Raw genomic sequence first — 27,969 nt, forward strand, 5'->3', positions numbered from 1 at the left:
TGGGCCAGAGCTACCTGACAACCCACTGTGTTGACTGGGCCAGAGCTACCCGACAACCCACTGTGTTGACTGGACCAGAGCTACCTGACAACCCACTGTGTTGACTGGACCAGAGCTACCTGACAACCCACTGTGTTGACTGGACCAGCGCTACCTGACAACCCACTGTGTTGACAGGACCAGCGCTACCTGACAACCCACTGTGTTGACTGGGCCAGAGCTACCCGACAACCCACTGTGTTGACTGGTAAATGGTAAATGGTGCATTTATATAGCGCCTTTATCCAAGGCGCTTTACAGAGATTGTGCATTACATTCACCCATTCACACACACATTCATACACCGATGGCAGCGGAAACCATGCAAGGCACCAACTAGCACATCGGGAGCAATTAGGGGTTCAGTGTCTTGCTCAAGGACACTTCGACAGTAACTCTGGGGGAGCCCGGGTTCGAACTGGCAACCTTACGGTTACCATCCAGGCACTCTACCCCTGAGCCACCGCCGCCCTACCCACCAGCGCTACCTGACAACCCACTGTGTTGTTGACTGGATCAGCGCTACCCGACAACCCACTGTGTTGTTGACTGGACCAGCGCTACCTGACAACCCACTGTGTTGTTGACTGGATCAGCGCTACCCGACAACCCACTGTGTTGTTGACTGGACCAGCGCTACCTGACAACCCACTGTGTTGTTGACTGGATCAGCGCTACCTGACAACCCACTGTGTTGTTGACTGGACCAGCGCTACCTGACAACCCACTGTGTTGTTGACAGAATCATGCATATCCAATCACTGCCATGGAGACGGACATGTTTCGCCCCATGAATCCCATTTACTTTATGACACTTGCATTGTTCGCATTAAGAACAGTTTAGGTTTTTTTTTCACTTTCTCAATAAGGAGGGAATAAGAAATTCAACATAGTGTGGACAAAGGTCCCCAGGGGGAACAGTGTGTGTGTGTGTGTGTGTGTGTGTGTGTGTGTGTGTGTGTGCATGTGTTTGTGTATAATATTGTGATTTACTACAGTTGGACTATGTACTTGAACTCTTTTGCTTTTCTGAATTTCTGGATGAGGAAAGCGTTTATCTTCCATGGCTGGGGTTCAGACATCCAGACTCTGTTGTTGGTGGCTTATGGAAAATCACCATCTTTGCCAGGCACATCACCAGGGCTGCCTGCCACCCACACGCCCCCATCGCCACTGGCCTTCAGGGCAGGGCTTAGCAGCAGCAATTACATTTAGGAGATCTTGTCAAGGGTGCAGTGTCATTAAAACCATGGAACTACGGTTCCAGGTTTGGCTACTCAGCAGTAACTGCTTTACTCAGCAATCCACGCTATAACGACCCCACATCCAGACGCCCTCTGTGGGACCGCTGATTACGTTTTGCTGACTGTTTAGATGGTTGTTGCGTTGCATCATTTCTGTTCCATGTCAAGAAGCAGATCATATGTGGTTTGCAAAAACATTATTACTTTTTCGCCTGTACACAGAGACATTAAAATGTAAATGCTTATTGTTGCCACAGAGATGATGGCAATTATTGGAAAGCCAGAAGACAAGTGGCAAAAAACATGGTTTCTTTGCATTTCTGAGACCGTGATATATATATACTGTATATACAGTATACACACATGCGCTATCAGCAATTTTTTATTTTATAATCTATACTTGTATATGTATCCATGCTCATGAATGGAAACTCCCTTGCCAAAAGGTTTTTTAATAGGCTCTTGTAGTGCTGATGGGGTAAGGAGTTCAAACAGACAAAAAGCCTGCAACGACAAAGCAATCTGCTCAATGGGGAAAATCTAAGTGTCAGACGAGGAAAAATCTATGCATAGCCTATATACAAGTCAACACCCACACACATTTTTTTCTCTCTCCCTCTCAGTATTTCTTTTTCTGAATGAAAGTCTTTCACACACAGGACACCCATCTCCGGCACGGTCGCCAGCCCCGACAGGGAGATGGCTAAAGTTCATCTCATTAACTCCGCATGAGCCCCCACCCTCGCTCGCAGGCACAGGAAGTAGACCCCCTGACGCAACCGGTCCTATAGTCGCTTCTAGAAAAATTCAAATCTATCTGGACAAAAGGAAGAAAAAAAAATGCACCCCTGAGTCCACGTTGACAAATTCTTTAACAAGCTGCGGTTAAAGGGAAGCTGGTTTTACTCTGACTCACCCCCCTCCTTTCAAACAGTTTACTGGAAATAAAGGGGGAGGAGGAGGGAGGGGGCACTTTCAGAGAAGTCACGTGACGGGGCAGGGCAAACCACAGCACAGAGAGCCTTTGAGTGCAGTAGGCCAGGGGAGGCAGGCACACGCCCAGCGCAGATGGCTCTCATTTCACTTACAGGAGATACCATCCTGGGAGTTGGCAATCAACAATTCACAGCCTGTTAACCCCTTCCTTGCCAGACGAGGGGAAAAAGTCCCCACACGGCCAGCAGGAAATGATTTCATTATCGTGTTACAAGCAGTCATGGGCTTGATGCATGTAAGACCCCCCCCCAAGCCCACATGCCCCCCCCCCACACACACACACACACACACCACCACCACCCACGCCCCCCCAACCCCCACCCCCAAGGCATTCCATGTCTATATCGAGGATGCCTCCTGGGCTCCTAAGGGCCATGAAAATGTTTGGCTTTTGTACCGAGCTAAGATTTAAGTGGAAAGAAATGCTGCTGCTCATGACATCAGTGTCTGGACCCGTTGGAAGAGCGGATGACTTCATTACTCTTGAATAGCTGTTTTGAATGAAAACAAAAAAGGAAAGAAAATGGAAGAGAGGCGCACAGAAATCTGCCGCTGTGTGTCACGTGAACATGTGTCAGGAAGTTGGCACGTGCAGACTGAGAGAAATAGCAGTGCTGGCACCTAGAGACTCGTATGACTTGGACAGTGAGAAAGATAAAGTCAGCATCTTATTCCAGCTCTGCTGCCCATGGCCGACAGTGTCAATTTCTTAATACTTCAATGCAACAATCCATGTCACCAGTCCAACCAGTTGTCCAGTTTGAATAGTGTAAATTCCATTAGTGTCTATTTGTACTGCTGTCTTATTCTATTGATTTGGAGCCGTCACTCAAAGCAACACAGGTTGATTTGAGATAGATCCGTGTGTTCATGTTGATCGGTTTCATGTCCCCTCTGACAAAAAAATATATATAAAAAAAACCATACCGTACAGCGATAAAACAAGTGACGCTCAATAAATTAAGTTGTTGATAGGTCGCCTCAACAGACAGAAGGATCCCCAAACATCCGAATAAAGGTAAAATCATCACAAAGACAAAAACACGCTGCCGTATGCTGTAGCTCCTTAATGGTTCCTAAATGCTGTTGTTGAGACGAACAGTAGGACATCCGGACTCACACACACATAAGGCTGCCAGATCAGATATCAACAGACTAGAGACAAGCAGAAAGTGAGAGCGATGCAGAGGATGGGAATATAGCTCATGAGAAAGAATGAGAGCGTAAGGAGGGAGGGATGTCAAAGGAATCATGAAAAGAGAGTGAAAGAGAGAGTGAGCGAAAGCGATAGACACTAAGGCGTGCAATGTCTATTTTTAATCTCCACTTCATTCAGACAGATGTGAGACAAACAGGCGATGCTCCTTCAGTGTCACCTTGGTTTTGACCCCAAAAAATAAATAGATACAAAATACAGGAACGCATTCAAGTATAGAATAAAACGAAGACAAAAGCTTCTGAGCCAACGATGTGTCTTCTGTTTGGCTCTTCCACACACTGGGCTATTTTCTCAGTGTTCTGGTGGGGAGCGAGGCTTTATCAGTGGGTCCAGTGATGTCAGAGCTCTAGACACACACATGCAGTCTTAAAGCTCGTCTGCAATTGGTGCCAACCTATCCAGATGTCCATGGCATTAGTAATAAAATAGGCATTGTAAACCTTATGGGAGGCAACTTCTGACACATCTCATTCAACAATCGCATAGCAACTAGCCAACTACAGTACAACTAGCCTGGGCAATCCTTTTCGGGTTTATGATCCAGTCGGGAGCAGATGATATCGTTACGTCATGTTGTAGTCATTGTTTTGTAGTCATCAGGCCGGAACCATCAATTTGGAACTTCCTTTTCCTCAACGAATTTTTCCCAATAAAAGCCACAGCCTATGAGAGAATGAGGTACGCTTTTATTGTTATTCTTCGGGTTTGACGAAAGGAAGTTCCAGATTGATGGTTGACATAAACATCAATCTGGTTAACATGACATAACGATATCATCCACGCCCGACTGGATCACACAGCAATTTTGTACCACAGACCAGGCTTTCCTCCGAGGTGGAAAGCCTAGTGAAGCAAGGTTACTGGTTCATAGTCACACTCAACGTCTCCAGTTATTACAGCAAAGTCTCTTTAAGAGACGTTGGTTGACTCCAAGTGCCATCTTGGTAAAGTCCCTGGGTTCAGAATAACAAGACAAGGCTCCTATCTCTTTGAAAGGGGAATAATTTAAATATCTGACACACAAATTATTATTTACATTTTATAATATACAAACTCGTGTACATGGAGTAAAGGATTAAATGATAAAGATGTGTAATGAAGTCTCTGTGAACCTTACTGTATAGTTGTGTTTCCACTGGAATACCAGTACATTGCTGTGTTGATAGAATAACATTTTGTTCTATCAACACAAAGTGACGCTTTGCTTTCAGGATAACAATGCAGGCATTCTGACTAGGTAGGGTGACATGAAAATGACGGTACAATATACTTTATGTACGGGCATTCAGAATTGGCACATGTTCACACAGGACTGCAACATTAAATATACCAGTAAATTGCAGGCATTTCAAGCAAGTGGGAAGAGGGTTTTATATAGATCACCTATCGGCACGCATCTGGATCTTGTTGGGAGGGGGTCTCTTGCTTTTTGTTACAACTATTTTCTTTATGGACATTAATTTGTGTGCATTGTTTGTGTGCACTTGTCTTTGCCAGGGAAATGAGGTCTCGAACCTCAAAATAACTCTCCTGCTTATAAAGGTTACAGACATACATGACATTCAATAGATCCACTGTGTAAACCTCCGTTTTCAACACAAATACCACTTCGAATTACCAGGTCAAATTAGGCATAAATGAACACCTACAGATCTGCAATGTCCGAAACACTGCGAAAGATATACATATATAGTACATTCAGATGGAGTCATTTTATTGTCATATAATACTAGCCTCTGTGGCCACGAACTCAAAGCCAAAAGGCATGGACTTTTAAATACACCACAAAGTGTCTAACTGTTTGAGCTACATTGTCAGGAAGAGAAAAGCATTCCCTAGGATGAAGACTGTCACAAGACCTATATTGTCAGGAAAGGCATTCCCCAGGATGGAGACAGTCAGAAGACAGGTTAGATTAAGCCAGGATAAAACCACTAGCATATTTCTCATTCCTCCATTCACAAATCCCCTGAGGAAGGCAAATATATACGCATGTTGTAGTTGAGTTAGAAGTGAACTATTTACACCCTATATACTGTACTTGTCCCCCAGGGGTCCGTACTTGGTCCTGTCCCTTTTTCCGTCCACACCTAATCTTTTCGCCGAAAATAGCTGATCTACAAGCTCACAACAAATCACAACATGACACACTGTGAGCTTGTAGATCTGATATTTTCACAGAATGTACTGTAACACTGAGGATTTAGCAGTGGTGACAAATAACAGGTAACAGATAGACTTCTTATACCTTATGCCTCACTTCCATTCAGTTCTGTGTTCTGCCTGTAAATCCCTTCAGTCCATTCCGTGATCTCCGATTATGTGCGAAACAGATCCTTCTGTGTTTTTCCTGTACGTATTATTTTTCTTTTTTTACATATTTCTGAGAGACTATTGTTTTGTGTACCAGGAAACACACAGAAGACACCATTTCATTAAATTGAGTTGCATAACTGTGTTAATAATATTTTGTTTATAGAGTGCTTTTTGGGGTACTCAATTGCACTTTACATTCATTATTTCGATTCATCCATAAAACTAGAAAAAGTGCCCCTTAGGGCACAGGTCTCCACCAGGATAAAAGCATTTGTGAAGTTTGGACAAAATGTGTAGGAGTAATATATGAAAAATCAAACAGATATGTGTTGAACACATGTGTTGAACACGACTATAGAGATAGTGTATACCGATTTGCGTGATGTATGGATAAAATCTGTGCGAGTAATATAAAGAAATGTGTTTTGCAAAAATCAGCCTCATGGTGCCAATGATAAGAGGCAGATGCGAAAAATGTAGGGCAAAGGTTTTTTCTTGGCCTCTAGGAAGTGTGCATACACAGTTGTACACAGATCGGTGCAGTTATAAGTAAAAACAGATATTGGGCTGTTATAGCGCCACCATGAGGCTGATTCGAAAATGTTTAAGTGGCATTTCTTCCTCTGCCTAGTGGGAATGTGCGTGCATAATTGCACGGAAATCGCACGCTGTGTTAAGATTTTAAGCATTTTGTTCAAAACAGACCAATCGTGCAAACTTTGGAAGGCAATCTTGATCCCAATGGGGATAGAATATGAGGAATCTGTGTTGATCACATGACTATAGAGATAGTGTATACCGATTTGCGTGATGTATGGATAAAATGTCTAATCTACAGAAATGTGTCGGCCTCTTGGTGGCGCTATAACAGGCCGTTGTGGAAAAATTGGGGCAGAGGTTCGTGGCTGGCATCCAGGGAGTAGGTGTGCACAGTGTGGCATCGGTCGGGCCAACAGTGCCGGAGATTAGCTGTACACAGACGGACGGACACACACACACACACACACACACACACACACACACACACACACAGAAGGACGGACGGAGTGCAAAACATACTCTCTCTCCCGATGCCTTCGGCCTGGTGGAGACAATGAATCAGTTCAATGGAAACGAGGCATTACTGTACACTTAAGTGAAACCTGGGGTGCATTGAGTGTTATGATGATGAGGAGGACATTGAGTGAGAAAGTAGATATTAGACTAAAAAAAGTGCCACTCTGGGCACAGGTCTCCACCAGGGTAGGTGAGGTTGTGGCCTCCTGGTGGCGCTATAATAAGCCAATGTGAAATGGGTGGCATTTCTTCTTACGCCTTGGATGGCAATTGGATAATTTGAGGCATTTTGTTCCAAAAATGTGTTTTGCTAAAATCCACCTGTTGGTGGCGCTATAACAGGCCAATGTGAAAAGGGTGGGATATATTCCTCAGCCTAATAGGAACGTCTGTGAAAGATTTCACGTAAATTGCACGCTGCATTCATGATTTGCGGCTTTTTGTTCAAAACGGGCCAATCCCGCACATTTTGAAAGCCAATGTTAGCCAATCAGGATGGAATATGAAATATCGGACAGATCTGTCTTGAGCACGACTATAGAAATACTGTGTAACGATTTTATAGAGGAGTAATATAAAAAATGTGTTTTACAAAAGTCGGCCTCCTGGTGGCGCTATAACAGTCCTTTCTGGAATGAATCAGAGGTTCATCGTTGGCATCTAGGGAGTGTGTGTGCAAAGTTTGGCATCGGCCGGGTTAACGGTGCCGGAGATTAGCTGTACACAGACGGACGGACGGACGGACACACGGACGGAGTGCAGAACATACTCTCTCTCCCAATGCCTTCGGCCTGGTGGAGACAATAATGAAGATAAATGATAAAGGAGTACGTGGAAAAGGGAGAACGGCAGTGATGGACAGTAACCAAGTACATTTACTTGAGTACTGTACTTAAGTAAATGTTTATAGTATCTGTACTTTTCTTGTGAATTTGTATTTTTCGATACTTGACTTTCACTCCACTACATGTCTAGGAAGGGGAAAAGTACATTACTACTACATTACCCTATTTCAAATATCTATATATTATAATTTACAAAATATGTGTGCGTGTCTGGCTGTCACTCTGTCTCAGCATGCAAAAGCCATAATATGGAAGTATGTGATAGAAGAATCGCAGTAATGTTGGGATGGAGGAGAAGGAAGGCATCTTCATCAAATTAAAGGAAAAGTGGGAGAGAACAGAAGGAACAGTAACCCCATCTTCTTACCATAGGAGAGAGGAGGTTATCATGGCATGTACTGTATGATGATGATGACCATGTATTTTATTCTCCACTTGCATCGGTCATGACATGCATGGCCCGAGTAGTAGTGAAAATAGCAAGCGTTGTGAGCTTGTAGAGCTATTTTCACAATTATTGCTTGTTTTGTCTTAAAATCTTAATAAAGCAATGCTTTGATATTAACCGTCTTGCCACCAGCATTAAATCGCGTATTGCCAAGGTTTTATCGCGCGTAACACTTATTGAAGAGCCAAATATCCGTAACCGCATGTTACAATGACAAAATGCTATGTGTGGTGTCTTGACCGGTTGTTGTTTTCTCGCTCGGTGCAGAAAAAACCTGCTGTCGGCCGAAAAACCTTGTTTATACCAGAAACGACATTCATTGTGCCGATTTGGAGATACAGGCATTTGCACACGGACCATTGAATGCAAGTGAATACGCACGCATCTTCAAAATGGCCGCGGCTGGGAGGACTGAGGGAGAAGGGGCATGATATTCACCTGGGAGGACTGGGCCTGTTCCAGCATCTCCTCAAACTCTAGGTAGTCCTCATCGCCCGGATCCTCACCAGACAGCCTGGCTGCCCGCGCCATGAAGTAGGGAGGCAATTCCCCTATGGCAGTGCCAGCACCCTTTTCACACACGCACACGCACACACACACACACACACACACACACACACACACACACACACACACACACACACACACACACACACACACACACACACACACACACACACACACACACACACACACACACACAGGGAAATAAAACAGAAAAGAGAGTTTCAGTTCACAATGCCAAAGGAGAATTAAACACTTGCTATCTACCTAAGTGGACACCTTGTTTAGAAGTGTTCAATGCCACTTCAAAATACATGGAGCACAATTAGTATCACGGTCACCTGTATCGAGCCCTGTAGTAGAGCTTGTGAGAAAAACCCATGTCAATATCCAACATCCAAAGAGGTCAGGGATGTTTAATAGTAACAAAGACAGAATGGATTTGAGAACATAAGTTGTTATTTATGTAATTAACGACAAAATAATCATGGGGTCGGCTGTGAGATGGTGAAAGCATCATAGAGAAGTAGGTGAGCTGCTTCAACTATTCAGGGTGAATAGTTGATGCAGCTCACCTACGTCTCTATGCTTCTCAATGTACAAAATGCGTTCAGATTTATTCTCAACTGGCAGCTCTGGCAAAGTCAGCGTGTTCTAATTATAAAGCTATGTTGGTCTAAGAACTAAACATGCGAAGGAGTTCACAGAAATAAAAGACTGGAGGCAGGTGTGTGTGTGTGTGTGTGTGTGTGTGTGTGTGTGTGTGTGTGTGTGTGTGTGTGTGTGTGCGCGCGCGTGTGCGTGTGAGATGCAAGGGAAGCTTAACAGTTAGAAAAACGGAAGAGATTTGAGGAGAATAAATCCTCGCCACTTCACTTGGCCGGTTCACCAGGTTCATACCAGGAGAAACACGAGGACAGAGGGAGGGTGAAGGGGGTACAGAGTTAATTAACACAATGAAAATGCCCGCCAAGAAATGTAGTGTTTTGGAATGGCTCAGAGCTCGTTACAGTAATGTTTCCAGGCGGGGAGGAGGAGGGGAGCAGCGGGAGTGAGAGGGATGCTAGAGGAAAGGTTATTTTAGTTAATGATGTGGCTTGAACAAGTTCACACAGTGAGATCTATCGCTGAGATGTTACCACAGATCAAGAGAAATCAATACATGAAGCCGGTTTGTGATTCCCCTTTGTTCCCCCATGTGTTTTTGGTACTCATGCACGCACGCACACACGCACGCGCGCACACGCACACACGCACACACACACACACACACACACACACACACTCGCACATACGCACACACAATATAAATTCACATTTCCCATATAGGGAAATAATGAGCTAACTGTGGTCAGACAACTGTTACTTGCATCATGTAACAAGAGCGTTTAGCTAGAACATGATTAGTGGGTCGTTAGCAACCACGGTGGAGACAGCATGCCCAAACACTAGAGGCAGTGCTCTACAAAAAAACACACAAAAAAAAATACAAAAAAAAACTGGCACACGGTTAATCTGGACACCCTGTTCCCTGTCAACACAGCGGCCTTTGATGAAATCTGCCCGTTTCCTCATAATGGCGACATGCCTTAATCTCCCAGACAGCTGCTCCATTCAATGGCACTGCTTCTGTTTGTGAAGGGGTTTTTGAGTGTGTGTGTATGTATGTGTGTGTGTGTGTGTGTGTGTGTGTGTGTGTGTGTGTGTGTGTGTGTGTGTGTGTGTGTGTGTGTGTGTGTGTGTGTGTGTGTGCGTGCGTGTGAGTCTGTGTGTGCGCTTGTGTGTGTGTGTGTGTGTGTGTGTGTGTGTGTGTGTGTGTGTGTGTGTGTGAGAGAGAGAGAGGGAGGGAGGCAGGCAGTATAATGTGTCCACCTGCAGTGGAGTATTGTTTGAAGTGGACCACTTGAGGGCGACCATTAGTAAATGATGGCGTTGCCCACAGAAGGACGAACGAGTGAGACTGGACACTCGCCGAAAATAACATTGAATTTCTGAATTCAACGTTTAACAAGAAAAAGAGGAAGGAGGAATCCTCTTCACTGTATACAAACGCTCTGCCAGTTCCCAAAGAGAAAGAAGCGGAGGGGAGGGAGCGAAATAGAGAGGGAAGGATGGAGGGAGGGAGGGGTGCTTGTGGGCGTGTTTTAAAGCTGCGGGCCCAACAGGTGTTGCCAACTGTGCCAGCCCTGTGCCAGCCTACAAGGAGGTTGGGTGAAGCCAAGGGATCGGGTGGCATACAGAACATGTGGCCCAGCCTTCACCTCAGGGGAGAAAAGTGCTACCCGGGAAGTGCCGCAGTTTACTGCTTACTCACGTCCACACGCACGCGCACGCCCACCCGCACGTGCACGCACGCACGCACGCACGCACGCACGCACGCACGCACGCACACACACACACACACACACACACACACACACACACACACACACACACACACACACACACACACACACACACACACACACACACACACACACACACACACACACACACACACACACACACACACACACACACACACACACACACACACACACACACACACACGCATGATATTAGCAGAGTGTGTGTGTGTGTGTGTGTGCGCACACACACGTGCGTGCGAGAGAGAGAGCGTGATGTGGGGGATAATAGCTGACCAAACTAACTTTTAAAATGTAATTTTAAAATATTGTAATTTTGTGTCCGCAGTGATGCTAGTAAAATATTAATGTATTTCTGTAGTTACTGTATCTCAATCATATAAGATATGCAGTATAATAAAGATTATACAGAACATACAAAGAAAAGGAAGTCACAGGGCCAGTTATTGGGAAGTCTACATACATGAGTCTGTATTTCCCCATCACTTCTTCCACCGTGACACAAAACACAACGCCTCCACGTCATTATCAAAGGTGAAAACAGACTCCAGGATTGACCAAGTTGTGTGTGTGTGTGTGTGTGTGTGTGTGTGTGTGTGTGTGTGTGTGCGTGCGTGCATGTGTGTGTGTGTGTGTTTTAGGTCTACAATAACAGGCATCAATGGTTTCACTGTAACTCTGATACATATCTGAGTCAATAAGCCACCTGAGTCACAATCAGAAGGAAACTAAACTCCTGGTACAGTGTATCTCTGTCTGTGCAAAAGGGTCAGGTAGTTTTAAAAAGTAAGTGAAAACAGCTAGTATCACTATAATTGGTTTTAAACCTCAATGCTAATAAGAGGTGGTAAAGATGGCTCAGCCAGATAGTGCTCATGCTCATGTAAGCGTGAGAAGCAGGGTTTGAATAAGACCCTCTCTTCTCTCTCCAATGACCCATATAATAATAAAGCATAAAACATACCGGTAAATGCTATATTAAAGGATTAAAAAAGTGTGTTAACCACATTAACCCTGCCATTACAATTTTGGATGAGTCATAAACAATTAGATCATTTAAAAACTAATTTCACAATTAATGTTTTTTTTTTAAATAGCAGAAACTCACAATGCATCACATTGCCAGCCTAGGCTATTAGATCAGCTATTCACTATTTGTCGTCTGACAAAGTACATACGTACTAGGGCTTTAGTGGTTAAAGATGAAAATATCTCTAATGTGTGTTTCTACTTGCCATGTCTGCAAGTCTGCAGGTTTCAGGCTAGTGGTAACCACAGCACTGGTTACTGAGGTGTGAAACCACCAGTGTTGCATAGGGGAAATCCATAGTAAGACTCTGGGGTTTTCCCAAGTCAACGTGAATTGTCAATGAATACACTTCAGCACTTTAAATTCACCCACAAGGTGAATGCCATCTTTCTCAAGTTCACCTGGGAAGCTTGTTCATGAACTCCCGAGGCCAGCCTCGCGTACAGTAGCGATACTAATATCACTGCGTGGGTATTAGTCTTGTTCATGAACCCCCGAGGCTAGCCTCGCATACAGTAGCGATACTAATATCACTGCGTGGGTATTAGTCTCGTCCCTCTCAGTATTAGATTTTTTTCTGCAATGTCCCGCCCCATATTTGCATACTGCGCCTCGTTGGTTATAGCCTGGTTCCAGACGAATATGGTTGGCTCGTCACTACTTCGCCTGTGAAGTCCTCCCACAATTTAGAGGGGCCAGACTTAATCTGCCCTGGGGCAATATGCATTGCAACGGCAGATGAAGGCTGGCTATGCGATATAACATGACTATAACCCCTGGACCAATGATCTGCAATGTGCTTTTGTCCCGTACTCCGCATGCCTTCAAATGGTTTGGTTCCATATTCCACACAGCTTCAAATGGTTTGGTTCTGTACTCAAATGGTTTGGTTCTGTACTCAAATGGTTTGGTTCTGTATGGTTTGGTTCTGTACTCAAATGGTTTGGTTCTGTATGGTTTGGTTCTGTACTCAAATGGTTTGGTTCTGTATGGTTTGGTTCTGTACTCAAATGGTTTGGTTCTGTATGGTTTGGTTCTGTACTCAAATGGTTTGGTTCTGTATGGTTTGGTTCTGTACTCAAATGGTTTGGTTCTGTATGGTTTGGTTCTGTACTCAAATGGTTTGGTTCTGTACTCAAATGGTTTGGTTCTGTATGGTTTGGTTCTGTACTCAAATGGTTTGGTTCTGTACTCAAATGGTTTGGTTCTGTATGGTTTGGTTCTGTACTCAAATGGTTTGGTTCTGTATGGTTTGGTTCTGTACTCAAATGGTTTGGTTCTGTACTCAAATGGTTTGGTTCTGTATGGTTTGGTTCTGTACTCAAATGGTTTGGTTCTGTATGGTTTGGTTCTGTACTCAAATGGTTTGGTTCTGTATGGTTTGGTTCTGTACTCAAATGGTTTGGTTCTGTATGGTTTGGTTCTGTACTCAAATGGTTTGGTTCTGTATGGTTTGGTTCTGTACTCAAATGGTTTGGTTCTGTACTCAAATGGTTTGGTTCTGTATGGTTTGGTTCTGTACTCAAATGGTTTGGTTCTGTACTCAAATGGTTTGGTTCTGTACTCAAATGGTTTGGTTCTGTACTCAAATGGTTTGGTTCTGTACTCAAATGGTTTGCTTCTGTATGGTTTGGTTCTGTACTCAAATGGTTTGGTTCTGTATGGTTTGGTTCTGTACTCAAATGGTTTGGTTCTGTACTCAAATGGTTTGGTTCTGTATGGTTTGGTTCTGTACTCAAATGGTTTGGTTCTGTACTCAAATGGTTTGGTTCTGTACTCAAATGGTTTGGTTCTGTACTCAAATGGTTTGGTTCTGTACTCAAATGGTTTGCTTCTGTATGGTTTGGTTCTGTACTCAAATGGTTTGGTTCTGTATGGTTTGGTTCTGTACTCAAATGGTTTGGTTCTGTATGGTTTGGTTCTGTACTCAAATTGGTTGGTTCTGTACTCAAATGGTTTGGTTCTGTATGGTTTGGTTCTGTACTCAAATTGGTTGGTTCTGTACTCAAATGGTTTGGTTCTGTATGGTTTGGTTCTGTACTCAAATGGTTTGGTTCTGTATGGTTTGGTTCTGTACTCAAATGGTTTGGTTCTGTACTTAAATGGTTTGGTTCTGTACTCAAATGGTTTGGTTCTGTATGTTTGGTTCTGTACTCAAATGGTTTGGTTCTGTATGGTTTGGTTCTGTACTCAAATGGTTTGGTTCTGTATGGTTTGGTTCTGTACTCAAATTGGTTGGTTCTGTACTCAAATGGTTTGGTTCTGTATGGTTTGGTTCTGTACTCAAATTGGTTGGTTCTGTACTCAAATGGTTTGGTTCTGTATGGTTTGGTTCTGTACTCAAATGGTTTGGTTGGTTTGGTTCTGTACTCAAATGGTTTGGTTCTGTATGGTTTGGTTCTGTACTCAAATGGTTTGGTTGGTTTGGTTCTGTACTCAAATGGTTTGGTTCTGTATGGTTTGGTTCTGTACTCAAATGGTTTGGTTCTGTACTCAAATGGTTTGGTTCTGTACTCAAATGGTTTGGTTCTGTACTCAAATGGTTTGGTTCTGTACTCAAATGGCAGCGGAAGTGTTTCAGAAGTAGAGCATCAGCAGTGAGCAACAGTATATACTATACATGAAATATTTTGATTTGTATTTTGTATTTAGTTTAGAGAGCAAACTGTTCAAACAGTATGATCATAATATATATACACACTCACATAGAGTGCCATAGAAAACTATCACACAGCGATGTCCATCATACTATCTGTTTAGATTACGATTCGGACATGTACAGTACCTTGTCAGCTGTGGTTACATGAGCCCATTTCTTTCATTCTTAATTACATTTATCTGATGAATGATTACATTTAAATGTGTTAGTAGGCCTACTCATAACATATTGACTCATTGTTGTGTGTAATCATCTATACATCAATACACTTTCCTGAGGTTTTTATTTGTGTAATATGTGGTTTTAGACATTTTAGTATTTCAAAGTGCCTGTGATGTCACAGACACTGGTCTAGCTTCCTCCCTGGACTACGTGTTGTCTCAGTAAGGCAGCCCACCCCCTCTCCACAAGGTGGGGCAGTGCACCAAAGCATTATAGTCATTGTAGTAATCCAGCAATCCAGTCAAACCCTATAGTGAAACACACAGACTTTATTTTTCTGTCCATAGAGTGCAAATTTCAAATTGTGCTAATGTTATCTACTACAAATACTATTAACATTGTGTGACTGGCTTCCAGCGGTGAAATGTCCCTTTAACAGACCAACCAACACACTTTAACGACTCACCCACATGCACGCCTCCAGGCGAACCTTGGAGATGATGGTCCAGAGAGACATGCCTCCCTGGAGGGCTGCAGCCCCAACCACCTCCTCCACCCCCTCGGAGCCCACCACAGGTGTCTCTGCCTGTGGGCAGGTGATCTGCTCTGGGTAGGGGGGCTCGGGGAAGTCCACTGAGCCACATTCATATGCTGCTACGGTGACTGCTGCTATGTGTGGACCCTGAGCAATGGAAAGAACAAGAGACAGGTGGAAGAGAGAGAGAGAGAGAGAGAGAGAGAGAGAGAGAATTCATTAATGAAGGGGCAGATGGAAATAAAAAGACAGAAAAAGGGAAAGGAGAATACAGTGGGAGTCAGTGCAGCTGTTGGGAGTACTTCTGAGTCAGAGGAAAATCCCTATTAGTTATTAACATAAAACTAACAAACATTAACAGGGCGTGTTCCTGGGGGTCTGGAGGTTCCGGGGACCTCCACACGGAGTTGCACCACTTACTTTCACACGGGTGTGATTTTCATTTACATGTAGGGGCGAATGCACTTTCTACCCACACACACACACACACACACACACACACACACACACACACACACACACACACACACACACACACAATATACAAAATATACTCTCTCCCCATGCCTTCGGCCTGGTGGAGAAAAGTAAAGTAAAGGCTGTTGGAGAGAAGCAAGCTCTAATGTACACACATGCACACACGCATACACACGTGCACCTGGTTAAAAATGTGTCAAACACCAAAGGCTTGCAAGCCGAAAATATATAGAGCTGCTTTTCAGTGACATTAAGGTCAAAACCTACTCGGCCACCCCCCAGTCACAGGGGTGACACGCACACGCAAACGTTCGCACACCCACCCGACCCATACACACACTCACACACACACACATATTCTCTCTTTATGTGTTCGACACACACACACACACACACACACAAACACACAATAGTTAAGTGCCCATCACAATCTAAACAATCTAAGCATGCGTCTACAGAAGGGATATGATGTAATAATGAGAGAGACAATGAAATATGTATACTGTAAATATCACCATTCACCACACTGGGGTATGCATGATAGACAGGAAAATCTCCATATATATCACATATTTCACAATCTTTGTTAACGACCTGCCCACTTTAGATTCGGAAAGGGGGGGGGGGGAATCAATCAACTCACAATCGGGATAATAAACTCACAATCGTGTACAAACAGGATCACCTTTGCATTTTGATAAGAACTCAACAGCAAGTTGAGTCTAATAAAGTAAAAGCCATTTAGACAGTTCCAATAGTTGACTTCCCATTGCATACGTCATAATGCCAAGTTCATTCATTGCTGGTCTTTACTCACTCCCCTTAACAAGGTCATTTCCTCAATGGAATAAAAAGGAAGTTATTGATACTAAAAGTGGTTAATGTTCAATTTGATACTGAGAAGTCTCTAGGCTATAGCAGCTGTGGAAACAAATGACATTACACCGTTTTTTCTAACTACACGTGCTATAATCTAAAAAAACACACACACGCACACTCTTCATGGACCAGAAATAGTGGATGCTTGAGATGGAAGAACACATTATTATTATGATACATTATGCTGTAACGTTTACAAACAAGGGCAGGTCTATGAATTAGGTCAGTGTACAGTATGTGTGGCCTGTGTGCTTAGTGCGTGATCTGTGGCTGGTCGATGTGTTTACATCCATATGAGTGTCTATAGGAGGGGTGCACCCAGTGACGCATGTTCCACTGTTTCGTGTCACAGGGGCAGTTTGGGGTATTATGCAACATACCGCCAAAGCAATCTGACAAGTGGGGTAGGGCAACCACTTCCGGAGTTGGGACAGAACAGGACAGGGCAGGACAGGACTAGGCAGGACAGCAGTATGTGAGGCAACAGGAAACAGTAACATTTTTCATGAGCCATGTGTGTTCCCTGTACCCATCGATGACTCAAGATTAACATCCACATAATGGTAGTGGTGGTGGAGGCTACGCTTTTATAGTAGGCCTACCTCAGTTAATTTAGATAGATATACAACAGTTATTTTCGAGGAAGCAACCTGATTGGTTGAAACAGCCATCTAGCCGTGCTTCAAACGAGCATGATGGAACGCCTAATCAAACATAAAAATCAGCTGCTCTGTTCTCCCAGAGCGCAGCCGACTGGGTTGCTAAGCTAGCAATTTTCTTGGGACATTTGTGGTCGCAGTAGCTACAGTACATCTGTCATTAAAGAATATATTGCGAATATCTTAGTTTTAATGATGAAATTGAGTCATGACATGTTACTCTATTGAGATGGCCTCACATATTCTCATCTAATTCCACACTGTGTCCTGAGACACACGCATTAAGGTAGCACACCGCACCGACGGTGGCAGCGGTAAGCGCTGGAAAGCGTCTGTTGCCGAAAATCTTCTGTTGAATAGGCGGAGGGCACACTGTCAGTTCAGGAAGTTGTAGGCAAGCGCCGAAAGCCGACTGAGCAGGCTCGGTCATATAAGGTCGGCTTTCGACCGCCGGGTAGCAGCGGGCTGGCGGAGAGGAGATGGAATTCTCTGGTTGGCTGACATAGGGAAACAGAACAATACAATAGAGCATGCACATCCGCTAAATATACCAGGTGCCGGGCCGAGGTAAATAATAAATAACACTAAAGTAAGCTCCAAAGCTTAAACGCTGTATTAAGGTTCCTTACACCATAGTGGACATGACGCTCTTCATCAGAGAAGAACCGGGCCGGCATCCTGGGCATGTTCCTGTGGGTCTGGAAGTTCCAGGGACCCCTCGGGACCCCCACACAGAGTTGCACCACTCAGTTCACTCGGGTGTTTTAAAAAACTTTTCTGCCATTTTTCTACCTTTAATGATAGGACATAGTGGGGAGAGACAGGAAATGCAGCAAAGGTCGTCAAGATCGGGACTCGAACCCGCGACATGCTGTCAGGCATGTGCCTATATGTGGTATGCGCCTGGACCGATTGGCCAGCAGGCGCCCACAGTGTGTGTGTGTGTGTGTGTGCCTACCCACACAGGTGTGTGTGTGTGTGCGTGTGTGTGTGTGTGTGTGTGTGTGTGTGTATGCCTAACCACACAGGTGTGTGTGTGTGTGTGTGTGTGTGTGAGCATGCGCAGTAATGGCGGTGGAAACGCCGGTGGATGCCAACTTTGCTTGTTCTTTAACATCTAACAACCGCACCCGTTCTAACTACGATCGTTAATTGCGAACGCAGTGAGCCACTTACTATGACAGCAAGGGCTGAATGTCTGTGTGTGTGTGTGTGTGTCACGCTGTTACACCACCCGCCCGCCACCAGAGGGCGCAGCTGTAGCACACACACACACACACACACACACAGGGCGCAGCTGTAGCACACACACAACCACACACACACGAGCTGCGTTCGCTTCCCGCGTTTGCGCGTCTTACTTGTGTAGTGGGTACAGCTTTTGGAACTTTTGCAACTCCTGTGGCGGTGGCTGTGTGTCAGGATATCACGTCAAGATGTACCCAGCGACGTAGTCTACTATCGGCGACCACGCTGCCTGTTGGTCCCTCCCGTGAACAACAGGTGCCGGGAGGAGAGGCAGTGGACCCGGTGACTTCCCCGCGGTGTGTCGGTCCGCCATCGGGGCAGAGGTGTGTGGACTTCCAGGCCCATGAGAGCGGCTGCGGAGTGTGGAGGGTGCAGCGTCACCGGGAGAGACCCGGTGAGTCTGCAACTTCCCTACGGCAAGCGGACGCCGCGTGTTGTCACCGGGCGGCGGTGTGAGAGTGCTGGCTCCGTTCTCTCTGATGGTCCAGCCTGGGACATGTCCACAGCGTGGGAGCGTTTGTGGGAGCGTTTCGAACTCTCGACAACTTGCAATGCGAGGTGTTGTACTGTCCCTGTTGTACTGTCTATGCCACCAAATGAGACTAAGCCTAGTCCTGAGCACCGTCGTGTGAACGAATATGGCTATCAGAGACGCTGCTGAGTGACATTCTCTTTTAAAAGTTACGAACGACCTCCTTTTAAATGCAGACTCCGGTGACTGCTCAATTTGATTCCTTTTAGACCTGAGCTCTGCCTTTGACACTGTCGATCACGCCATTTTAATCGAACGCCTGAAGAACCTGGTCGGCATAAACAACGTTGCTTTAGAGTGGTTCCGATCATACTTAACAAACAGAAGCTTCTCAATCGTGATTGGGGAGGCCTCCTCATCACGAGCTCCTTTTAAATGTGGCGTTCCACAAGGTTCTATCCTTGGTCCACTACTTTTTACAATTTACATGCTGCCAATTGGTAACATTATTAGGAACCATGGAATTAATTTCCATAGTTATGCGGACGATACGCAGCTGTATATCCCCCTTAAACCTGGTGTTGCAGGAAACGTACCACGCCTTCTTGCGTGTCTCTCTGACATAAAGAGTTGGATGTCTCATAACTTTCTGCAATTTAATGAATCCAAATCAGAAATTATCATATTTGGCCCCCCAAACTCAACCCAATCATTTCATTCTGAACTTGGCACCCTATCCGCAAACATCACACACTCAGCCCGCAACCTAGGTGTTTTCTTCGATCCGGATATTTCCTTCAACACCCAAATCACCAAAGTAGTCCAGTCATGTTACCATCAAATCAGAAATATCGCTAAAATTAAACCTTTTTTGTCATTTGCAGACCTGGAAACCGTCATACATTCATTCATATCTTCACGACTGGATTACTGTAACTCACTGTACTCTGGTATGAGCAAAAAATATATATCTCGCCTCCAGATGGTGCAGAACTCTGCGGCTCGCCTTCTCACTAACACAAGAAAACGTGAACATATCACACCGATTTGAGCTAGTCTTCACTGGCTCCCTGTATGCCAAGTGTTTTTCCTAATATTGTTTTTTATTGTTTTATTGACCTGTTATTTTCTTCATGCTTTATTATATCTGATGTCCTGATGTTTTGTTGTTTTTATGATTACTGTTTTTATAACCTGTCTGTAAAGCACTTTGTAACTATACGTTTGGAAAGGTGCTATACAAATAAAATTCATTCATTCTTGCATGCTGTATCATGATTCCAAACATGTGTCATAGGCTTGTGATTGTAACATAACTGCACCCATACCGTTTGTGTCCTTATCAAGGTTCAAGGTTAGCTTTATTGTCCCTTGCGGGAAATTGGTGTGGACCAAATAAAATAATTCAAATGTGTGTGTGTGTGTGTGTGTGTGTGTGTGTGTGTGTGTGTGTGTGTGTGTGTGTGTGTGTGTGTGTGTGTGTGTGAAGGAAGAAAGTCTATATTCCTCCCAACGCTATCTGGAAGTGTGTTTACCAAACACTCAGAGGCAGTCTGCCAGCAGAAGCATGACTGTGTGATCCTGCTCCCTCTCTGTTGAAGAGCTAATGCTGTGTCACTGCTTCTCACCTTACACAAAAGCCCCATCCTCTCCTGTTGTTCAGGTGACTCACCGCTAAGCTGCTGCCCAACCCTCAACAGTCAGAGAGCTGCCTCAGCTTCATTATTCCATTCTCGTTCTTTCTTCAACACACGCATGCACGCCCACACACACACGCATGCACGCACACACACACACACTATCAAAGGCAAATGCACACACTTAAGGAGTGCTAGATGATCATTAACTAAAAACACATTACAAAATACACACAGATTAACACGTATCGGTCTCAGAGATAAGACAAGTGACTCATGAAACCATTACTACAGCCTACAACGCAATGACGAGGGCCTGGTTCTCTGTGTTTGTGTGCGTTCGGTTTGAGATAAATGCTCCACCTACTCACTATTCTTTATAATAATATGATGAGGACGGAACCAATAAAATCCACCCAGCCGTTGTCTGAGGTTCTGGGCTCCACTATCCTGGCCTGGTGGGATCCACAATGGAGGCCACATTGCTGGCATTCCTGTGGCGGTCTGTGGAAACCAACACCTGGCCTCTAAGAGGAATGGGATCCCCAGCCATGTGGAAGTGTACATCAAAATAGACTCTGAGGAGACGTGTGCACGCAAGACGCACACAATTATCTATCCAATTCAAAGTGTGTGTATTAAAAATGATGTGTATTATATTTATAACATTATGTGGATCACTGCTACAAGGCAGACTGTGTGTATCTACTGTATGCCTAAGGCAAAATCTCCGCCACGAGGCATGCCCCAATAATAATAATAGTTGTGTATGCAGGGGAACATACATGTACTGTACCATGAAAGTAGCGCAACCATAGACTGTAGAAAAATATGGACAAAGCGTTCGCCGGGTCTGATATGGACGTAAAATGAAGCCAGTCAGTCCTTGTATTGTAAATCGCCATCTTTCTAGATCCGTTTTGGCCCAGCTGGCCATTGGCTGGCCCAGACAACGAGGCGGGACTTCCCCCCTTCTTCTTAGTTGGTTTTTATTTTGACTCGAACGGGGGGTGGCTCCCGTTCATAGACTGTAACGGTAGCCACGCCCCTAAGAACATACGCGACTTTATGGTCATTTTATTAATAAATGAGACCATAATTTTCCAAAAAAAATATTATGACATGAGAAATGAGACTTTAAACTAGTGACTGGAATCAGAAAGTATTCATGACCATGTTTATTAAGGTAATACAGTCTAGGTGAAGTTGGGCCCAAATACATGGACCTCTATGGGGATATGGGTTTTTTTGGGCCCAATGACAGCGCCACAACAGGCCAATATATGAACTTTCAGGATGTCCCGATTTCCTTAGTGGCTTCACAAAATATCTGTCTGACTGCCCCCCTGAGCGCAACGTGCGAATACCAGTTGTCTCCACTATCTGCCTTACTCTCATTCAAATTTCACTGCTGTTTTATTATTTGTGTAAATTGTGTTTGCATCACAAGTGAGTCAAAGGTTGTGACACGTTCTGTAAACACTGCTCCAGCTGTGTTGGAGACCCGAAATGGAGTACGACGGGACAGAAAAAGAGGACCGGGTCATGGGTTCACAAAATACTTCAAAGATGAGAGGCCTTCGAACATAATTTCAAAGTCGAATGGGCTTTGAATATATTTTGTAATTATAAGCAACTTGTTGAAATAAACAGCATCTGCCTTTTTCATAGCCACTCTCCTCTGTTAGTTCTGAAAGATGCACAGTATGGTTTCAACTGGTTTCTTATTTATTATTATTGCGACCAAAGGTCGCAGTTAACTATGGAATCGTGCATTTCCCGTGTGTCGGGCACCATATATGGTCCCCAGGCAGCGCCCGGCAGCCAGCAAGTTCTCTACAGGCCCGAAAATTAACCCCCGGCCCTACCTGGGCCCTCATTAAACCCTGTACACTCAAGAGAATGTCCCTGCTACCACCCTTAGATCTCCATATACTGTATGGCGCTCACCGCTCACCTGTTCTGACAATCCATATGTTGATCTGACCTCATCAAACCCTGTACACTCAAGACATGCTCCTTATTTGGCCAGTACAGAATTTCATTCCATGTTGATCTGACCCCACATGTCAAAGCTCCAGCACTCACCCAGCAGACTGCTGTCAACAAGGCAGATGCGTGCGTGCATGCTTCTCGCCCTCAGGCGACTTACTGGTTATTATTACTAAGAATAATGATAAATACAAGCTAAATAATGTGCTTTATTTATCTGCCGATTTCTGTCCACAAAAACACTATATTTTCTTTTTCACATTTATGCCTCAGAGCACGGCAAATTGGCTGGTGCACAATGGGCACTGGCAGTGCACAATGCATTTTATTTGTCTCTCCGCAATGTTGAACTGGAGTGACGTGTTTAACGTGGTGCATTGAATGTGATGTCCTGTAAATTCTGATGAATTTTGATTGGCGGTCAGTGTTTCTATCCATCAAATCGATCTGAAAGAGTTTTGCCGTGCGTTCCAGAAAACACAATTGACCCTTTGTCAAGTGTTGCCCTGCCCATCTTTGCGCCCATTGGTTGCTGTTGCTTGGTTGGACAAAAATCTCTCTCCATCCACTACCATTGAAGAAATATTTTTATATTGAAATGTAATGTTTTCAATTCTTATTTGTCAGTCAGAACCAATCAGAAATTGAAATACTGAAATGAACGGAATCCAACGGTTTCCTCGAAAATCAACAAACTATGATTGGCTGTGGCATCACCGCTATCAGTACAGTAAAGGTGAAGGAGCCCGTTCTCTCTGCCACAGCAAAAACAAAGCCTGAGTCACTGAGGTTACAGAAGAAGGATGTGAAAGTCCAGCAAACTGTCACCCAACTGACACAACACAACGCTATTGTTATAGTAGTCCAGGGTAAGTCAACATGGTTTACACATAACAGACTTATTTCTGCTGTTTAGGATCTTTTTAAGCTGTTTAAGGATCTTAATTACAACCATAGTATTCAGACATGGTATTCAGTTACGACAATAACGTAGCACCCGTCCTAAATTCAGGAGGAATTTGTCCGAGCTATAGTCAAACTTGTTTCTTCTGTATTGATTTTCATGCCAGCACTGATGCATGTAATGTAGTGTAGTGGTTACAAAATATGCCTTTCATGCGGAAGGTTGTGTGTTCGAACCCCGCCTGCGGTCGACGTCAGCACGGGCATGCGTCGGACGCCAAATCAAATGGACACGTCTCCTGAGGAGGTTGTGTCTGAAGCCACTCCTGGACGGGGTGTCCAGACGTAAAACAAATCCACTGATGCATGTAGACATAGCAGTCCTCTCTACTGATGCATGTAGACATGGCACATAGCAGTCCTCTCTACCATGGCCAAGACTTGCCTTATTGGTTCATGGTGCCTTAAGTAGAGACCTTAATGGCTGACCATAAAGTGACCAGTGTACAGTGACCACATAGCGGTCCAGTCATTAACAGGTCTGTGTGCAGGCTGTCGTGGTCAATTTAAAATGAAGCAACATTAGACATGGTGGTCCACTCATGGTTGCTATCAAAACCAGCTAACCACATTCTTTGATAGGATACGGCCAGAGGCAATAGAAACGGCAAACATTGATGGCTATTTAATTTAGATGAGGTCCTGGTCAGTCTCTTTGATGGAGTCTGGAAAGAGGGGGGGGGGGACTATGCAACTAAGAGTATCTTTTTCTTTTTTTGAAAAGTTAAAGATCCACATTCTGATTCTATAGATCAAATCATCAGGTTGATATTTCCGGGTAGATATTATAACGCTGGCATCATCACATTGGAGCAGTATAATTCTTCTGGAGTATTAGAAATACATTATTTTGTTCAAGGTATCGATGTTCTGGACATTTATTTTATATTGTGTGAATATCCGTAGACATTCTACCCAGAAATACAGCCCATGACAAGCTAGAAATCATAATATTTGCTCTGAGTTTCCGGTAAAACAGTTTTATAGGGCGGGACATTGAGTGACATTTACGTACCCATTGGGACAATATTATCACGTGATGTTGACACTGCCTTTCGTGTTTTACACTCATGTGAAGAAACTCAGCCAGACTGTAAGGGCCGATTCATACTCCTATTTTACCGCTGTTTCGGCGCTGTAGTGCCGAAATGATTTCGGCTCGTCAGAAATTTTCAGTAGCACCGAAGAGCCGACTTTAGGACGGTACCCGCCCCCCCGAACCTCAAATGACGTCAAATTGTAGGCTCTACAGAGCCGAACCGACTTTTATTCGGCTCTAAAATAGGAGTATGAATCGGCCCTAAGAAGTGCACATTTTCAAAAGTATTTAAACTAGCAGTTGTAATATTAATCAATATAAAATGTGACCTATTTATAAAATTAATAGTTTGTTTAGAAACAGGCTGTGAGAGTACCGCAATGCGCTTGTCTCCATTTCTCCCCGCACCTGTTTGTTCCGAGCCGGTGCCCAGCCAGCGGCCAGCATTAGCCGGCTGTGTCCGGTGCAAAACAACAATAGCAATTTTAGAATTCTAATTAGCATAAACTTAGAGATTCAAAAGGGAATGTTTTATATAGATTAACATTTAAAAGAGAAAATTATGAATATTCAATAAGAATAAATACAAATATTTCATTGGCCTGCCCCACGGCGATGGCTGACGTAATGTGTGTCATACATCATAATTAATGTACAGTGTAGCATAAGAAAAATTGATAAAAAAAAACTTGTTGAAAATGTTGATTATTGATGTCATAGCGTCTTTAATAAATACATTTTCGGGTGGTTCATCAATTTAATCTAATCAGAAGAGAGGAACTATTCATCATCAGCTTCAATTTGTTCATATTCCAATTCCAGTTATTTCTCCTGACTGGATTAAATTGGCATCACTACCTGAAAATGTATTTTCTAGACAGATGAGACGACCCTCATTACTGAACAGTCTACAATTGCTATGAGAATATATATAACTATTTAACAAAAAAACTAATCATCACTTACAGAAGTGAATATGTGTGTGTGTGTGTGTGTGTGTGTGTGTGTGTGTGTGTGTGTGTGTGTGTGTGTGTGTGGTATGTGTGTGTGCGTGCGTGCGTGTGTAGCAACATAAAGATACTCTGAATATTTTGCACTGCAACTAATTCTAGTAAAATGTAAAATTGTGATAATTAATGTTGTACATTATAAAAATGCAATGTGAATAACATTTTTTTTTACATTAATCTATGGAGCGTTCATAGATTTTTGTTTTGTTGTGATTTTCCATTGACAAAGTATGTAGAAATTATTTTAATTGTTGGTTATTGAATGAAGCAATAACATATGAAGCAATAACAATGAATCACCAATTTTGTAGTAATAACATTGCGTAATGTTGATCTGCTAATCAAGATTTGAACACACTCTTATTGTACATCTTTCATTATGTATCTGAGATACTGGGGTAAAGAGTGGAACCTACTACTTTGGATGCTTTGTTTGGGTTTTCCCCGCACTGCGTTCACTCCCCAATTTGAAAAATATATGTTTTGGTCTTTTCACTCTATTGGCCAGGAGACTCATTTTGATTAATTGGAAATCATTGATTGTTGATTGAATACTTTAACAGTTTGCAAATAGTACAGTGGTACAATTATACAATAGTGCTAAAAGGATAATACAGAAAGCCCTAAGGCTTGTTTCCATTGTAGTCCTGTGTATTCACCTAATTCTCCCTGTCTCACTCACTTTATAAGAGACATCCTGGACTGTGTAAAACTGGAAAAGAGTGGCTCTTCCAAAAGGTTTGAGAAGTTATGGGGTCCATTCTTTAAATTTGTCCAGAATTTTAATCCATCGCTGATTGAGGATACAATGAGGTCTGGAATGTTTATATGATGGATTTGATGTGGTGTTGTGCTGTTATGCAGATAATAGGTGTAATTGGGTAATCTGTTCATTGCAATTTTTGTATTGTAAGGATTGCACTGGAGGACGCTATTATGGTATGTATCTGCATAGTAGCTACTATTTATTTTATATTGAATGCTTAAAAAAGATCCGATATTTAATAATTCAGTTTGCTGCAATCCCAACATAAGGGTACATGAATGGATATAACATGGAACATATCGGGGGAACTTTAGAGAATACAGTTGTAGCAACAATTGCTATTTATCATGAGGAATGTTAATAATTGTATTATCGTGGAAAATAATACTTTTATGAAAATGAGTAAAACATATTTATTATTTAATAATAATTACCGGTATACAATTACCATGATAAACGCAAATATAAATCTCTTTGGCTGTCTATAAAGCAACTAAAGGAATTGTATACATTAACTTAATGTATGGACAGTTATCCGCATGCCTGCCAGCTCTGGTCTGGTTTGGTTTGGTGTGGCAGAAAGCGTGGTGCAGTTTCAGACTGGCTACACACTAAGCCCACTTTGGTCTGCGATTTGCTTCCTGTGGGAAGTGTGTGTGTATGTGCATGTGCGCACATGTGCACATTGGAGGTTGTCTTGAACAGTGAGGGGTTATTGTACTTGGTATTAACAGTACTCCTGGGGCGTCCCAGACATAGACAGACAGGCGCATGCTTTGGATGGTTACGGTGTGACAGTTAAGATTGAGAGGCCATTAGAAAAGCACACAGGCACACACACACACACACTCACCAGCTCCTATTTACACATATCTGCGGCATTCATCTTTGATTGAGTTTGGGCTACATGAGTAAGTCACAAGACACTTATTCAGATCCACGCCTCTGACCTTATGAGGAAAATAATGAATTAATAGAAATTCTGAATGAATGCAATTGTGCCACTTGTTTTTTGTCGTTAGTTGTTTTTTTATATAGGGAGCAATTTCTTTGTGCTTTTTATTATTGAAAGCTAAAGTTGAACAATGAACCTCTCTGGGGTTTATAAGCTAACCTAATATGTAAAATGCTATATTTATGCTACTACTGTAACTAATAGCTATATTTATGATACTACTGTAACTAATACTAAGATTCTGACACACTATCTATTCTAGATAGTTAAAAATGAATGGCTTTGAATATAATTTAAGAGGTGCTGAAGTTAAGGCGGAGGATCTGTTTCAACCAGTCAGTAGTGAGTCAAGAGAAGCTTTTCAGCCTTTCAAAGGGTTACTGAACTTGATCCCGGTGTGTCAGTGTCTGACGCGCTGGGTAACACACAAAGCGTTGATTCTCACCCCTGGTG

The 27,969-nt window shown here is 43.4% G+C and overlaps 1 protein-coding gene across 7 annotated transcripts in view; it reads right to left on the bottom strand.

Moving 5' to 3' along the window:
- The window catches only part of LOC310873991 (vacuole membrane protein 1-like), a 79,653-nt gene that overhangs the window by 35,311 nt on the left and 16,373 nt on the right, over nucleotides 1-27,969 (bottom strand). For all 7 annotated transcript variants that reach the window (XM_083786638.1, XM_083786635.1, XM_083786637.1 and 4 more), the window contains 2 exons: nucleotides 15,351-15,566; nucleotides 8,602-8,733 (listed from right to left, as the gene is read on the bottom strand). In XM_083786638.1, coding sequence (XP_083642764.1) covers nucleotides 8,602-8,733; nucleotides 15,351-15,566 — 348 coding nt within the window. The remainder of the gene's footprint in view (nucleotides 1-8,601; nucleotides 8,734-15,350; nucleotides 15,567-27,969) is intronic.

This window comes from Protomyctophum parallelum, assembly GCF_964188405.1.
Source record: "Protomyctophum parallelum genome assembly, chromosome: 1".
Taxonomy (NCBI): Eukaryota; Metazoa; Chordata; class Actinopteri; order Myctophiformes; family Myctophidae; genus Protomyctophum; species Protomyctophum parallelum.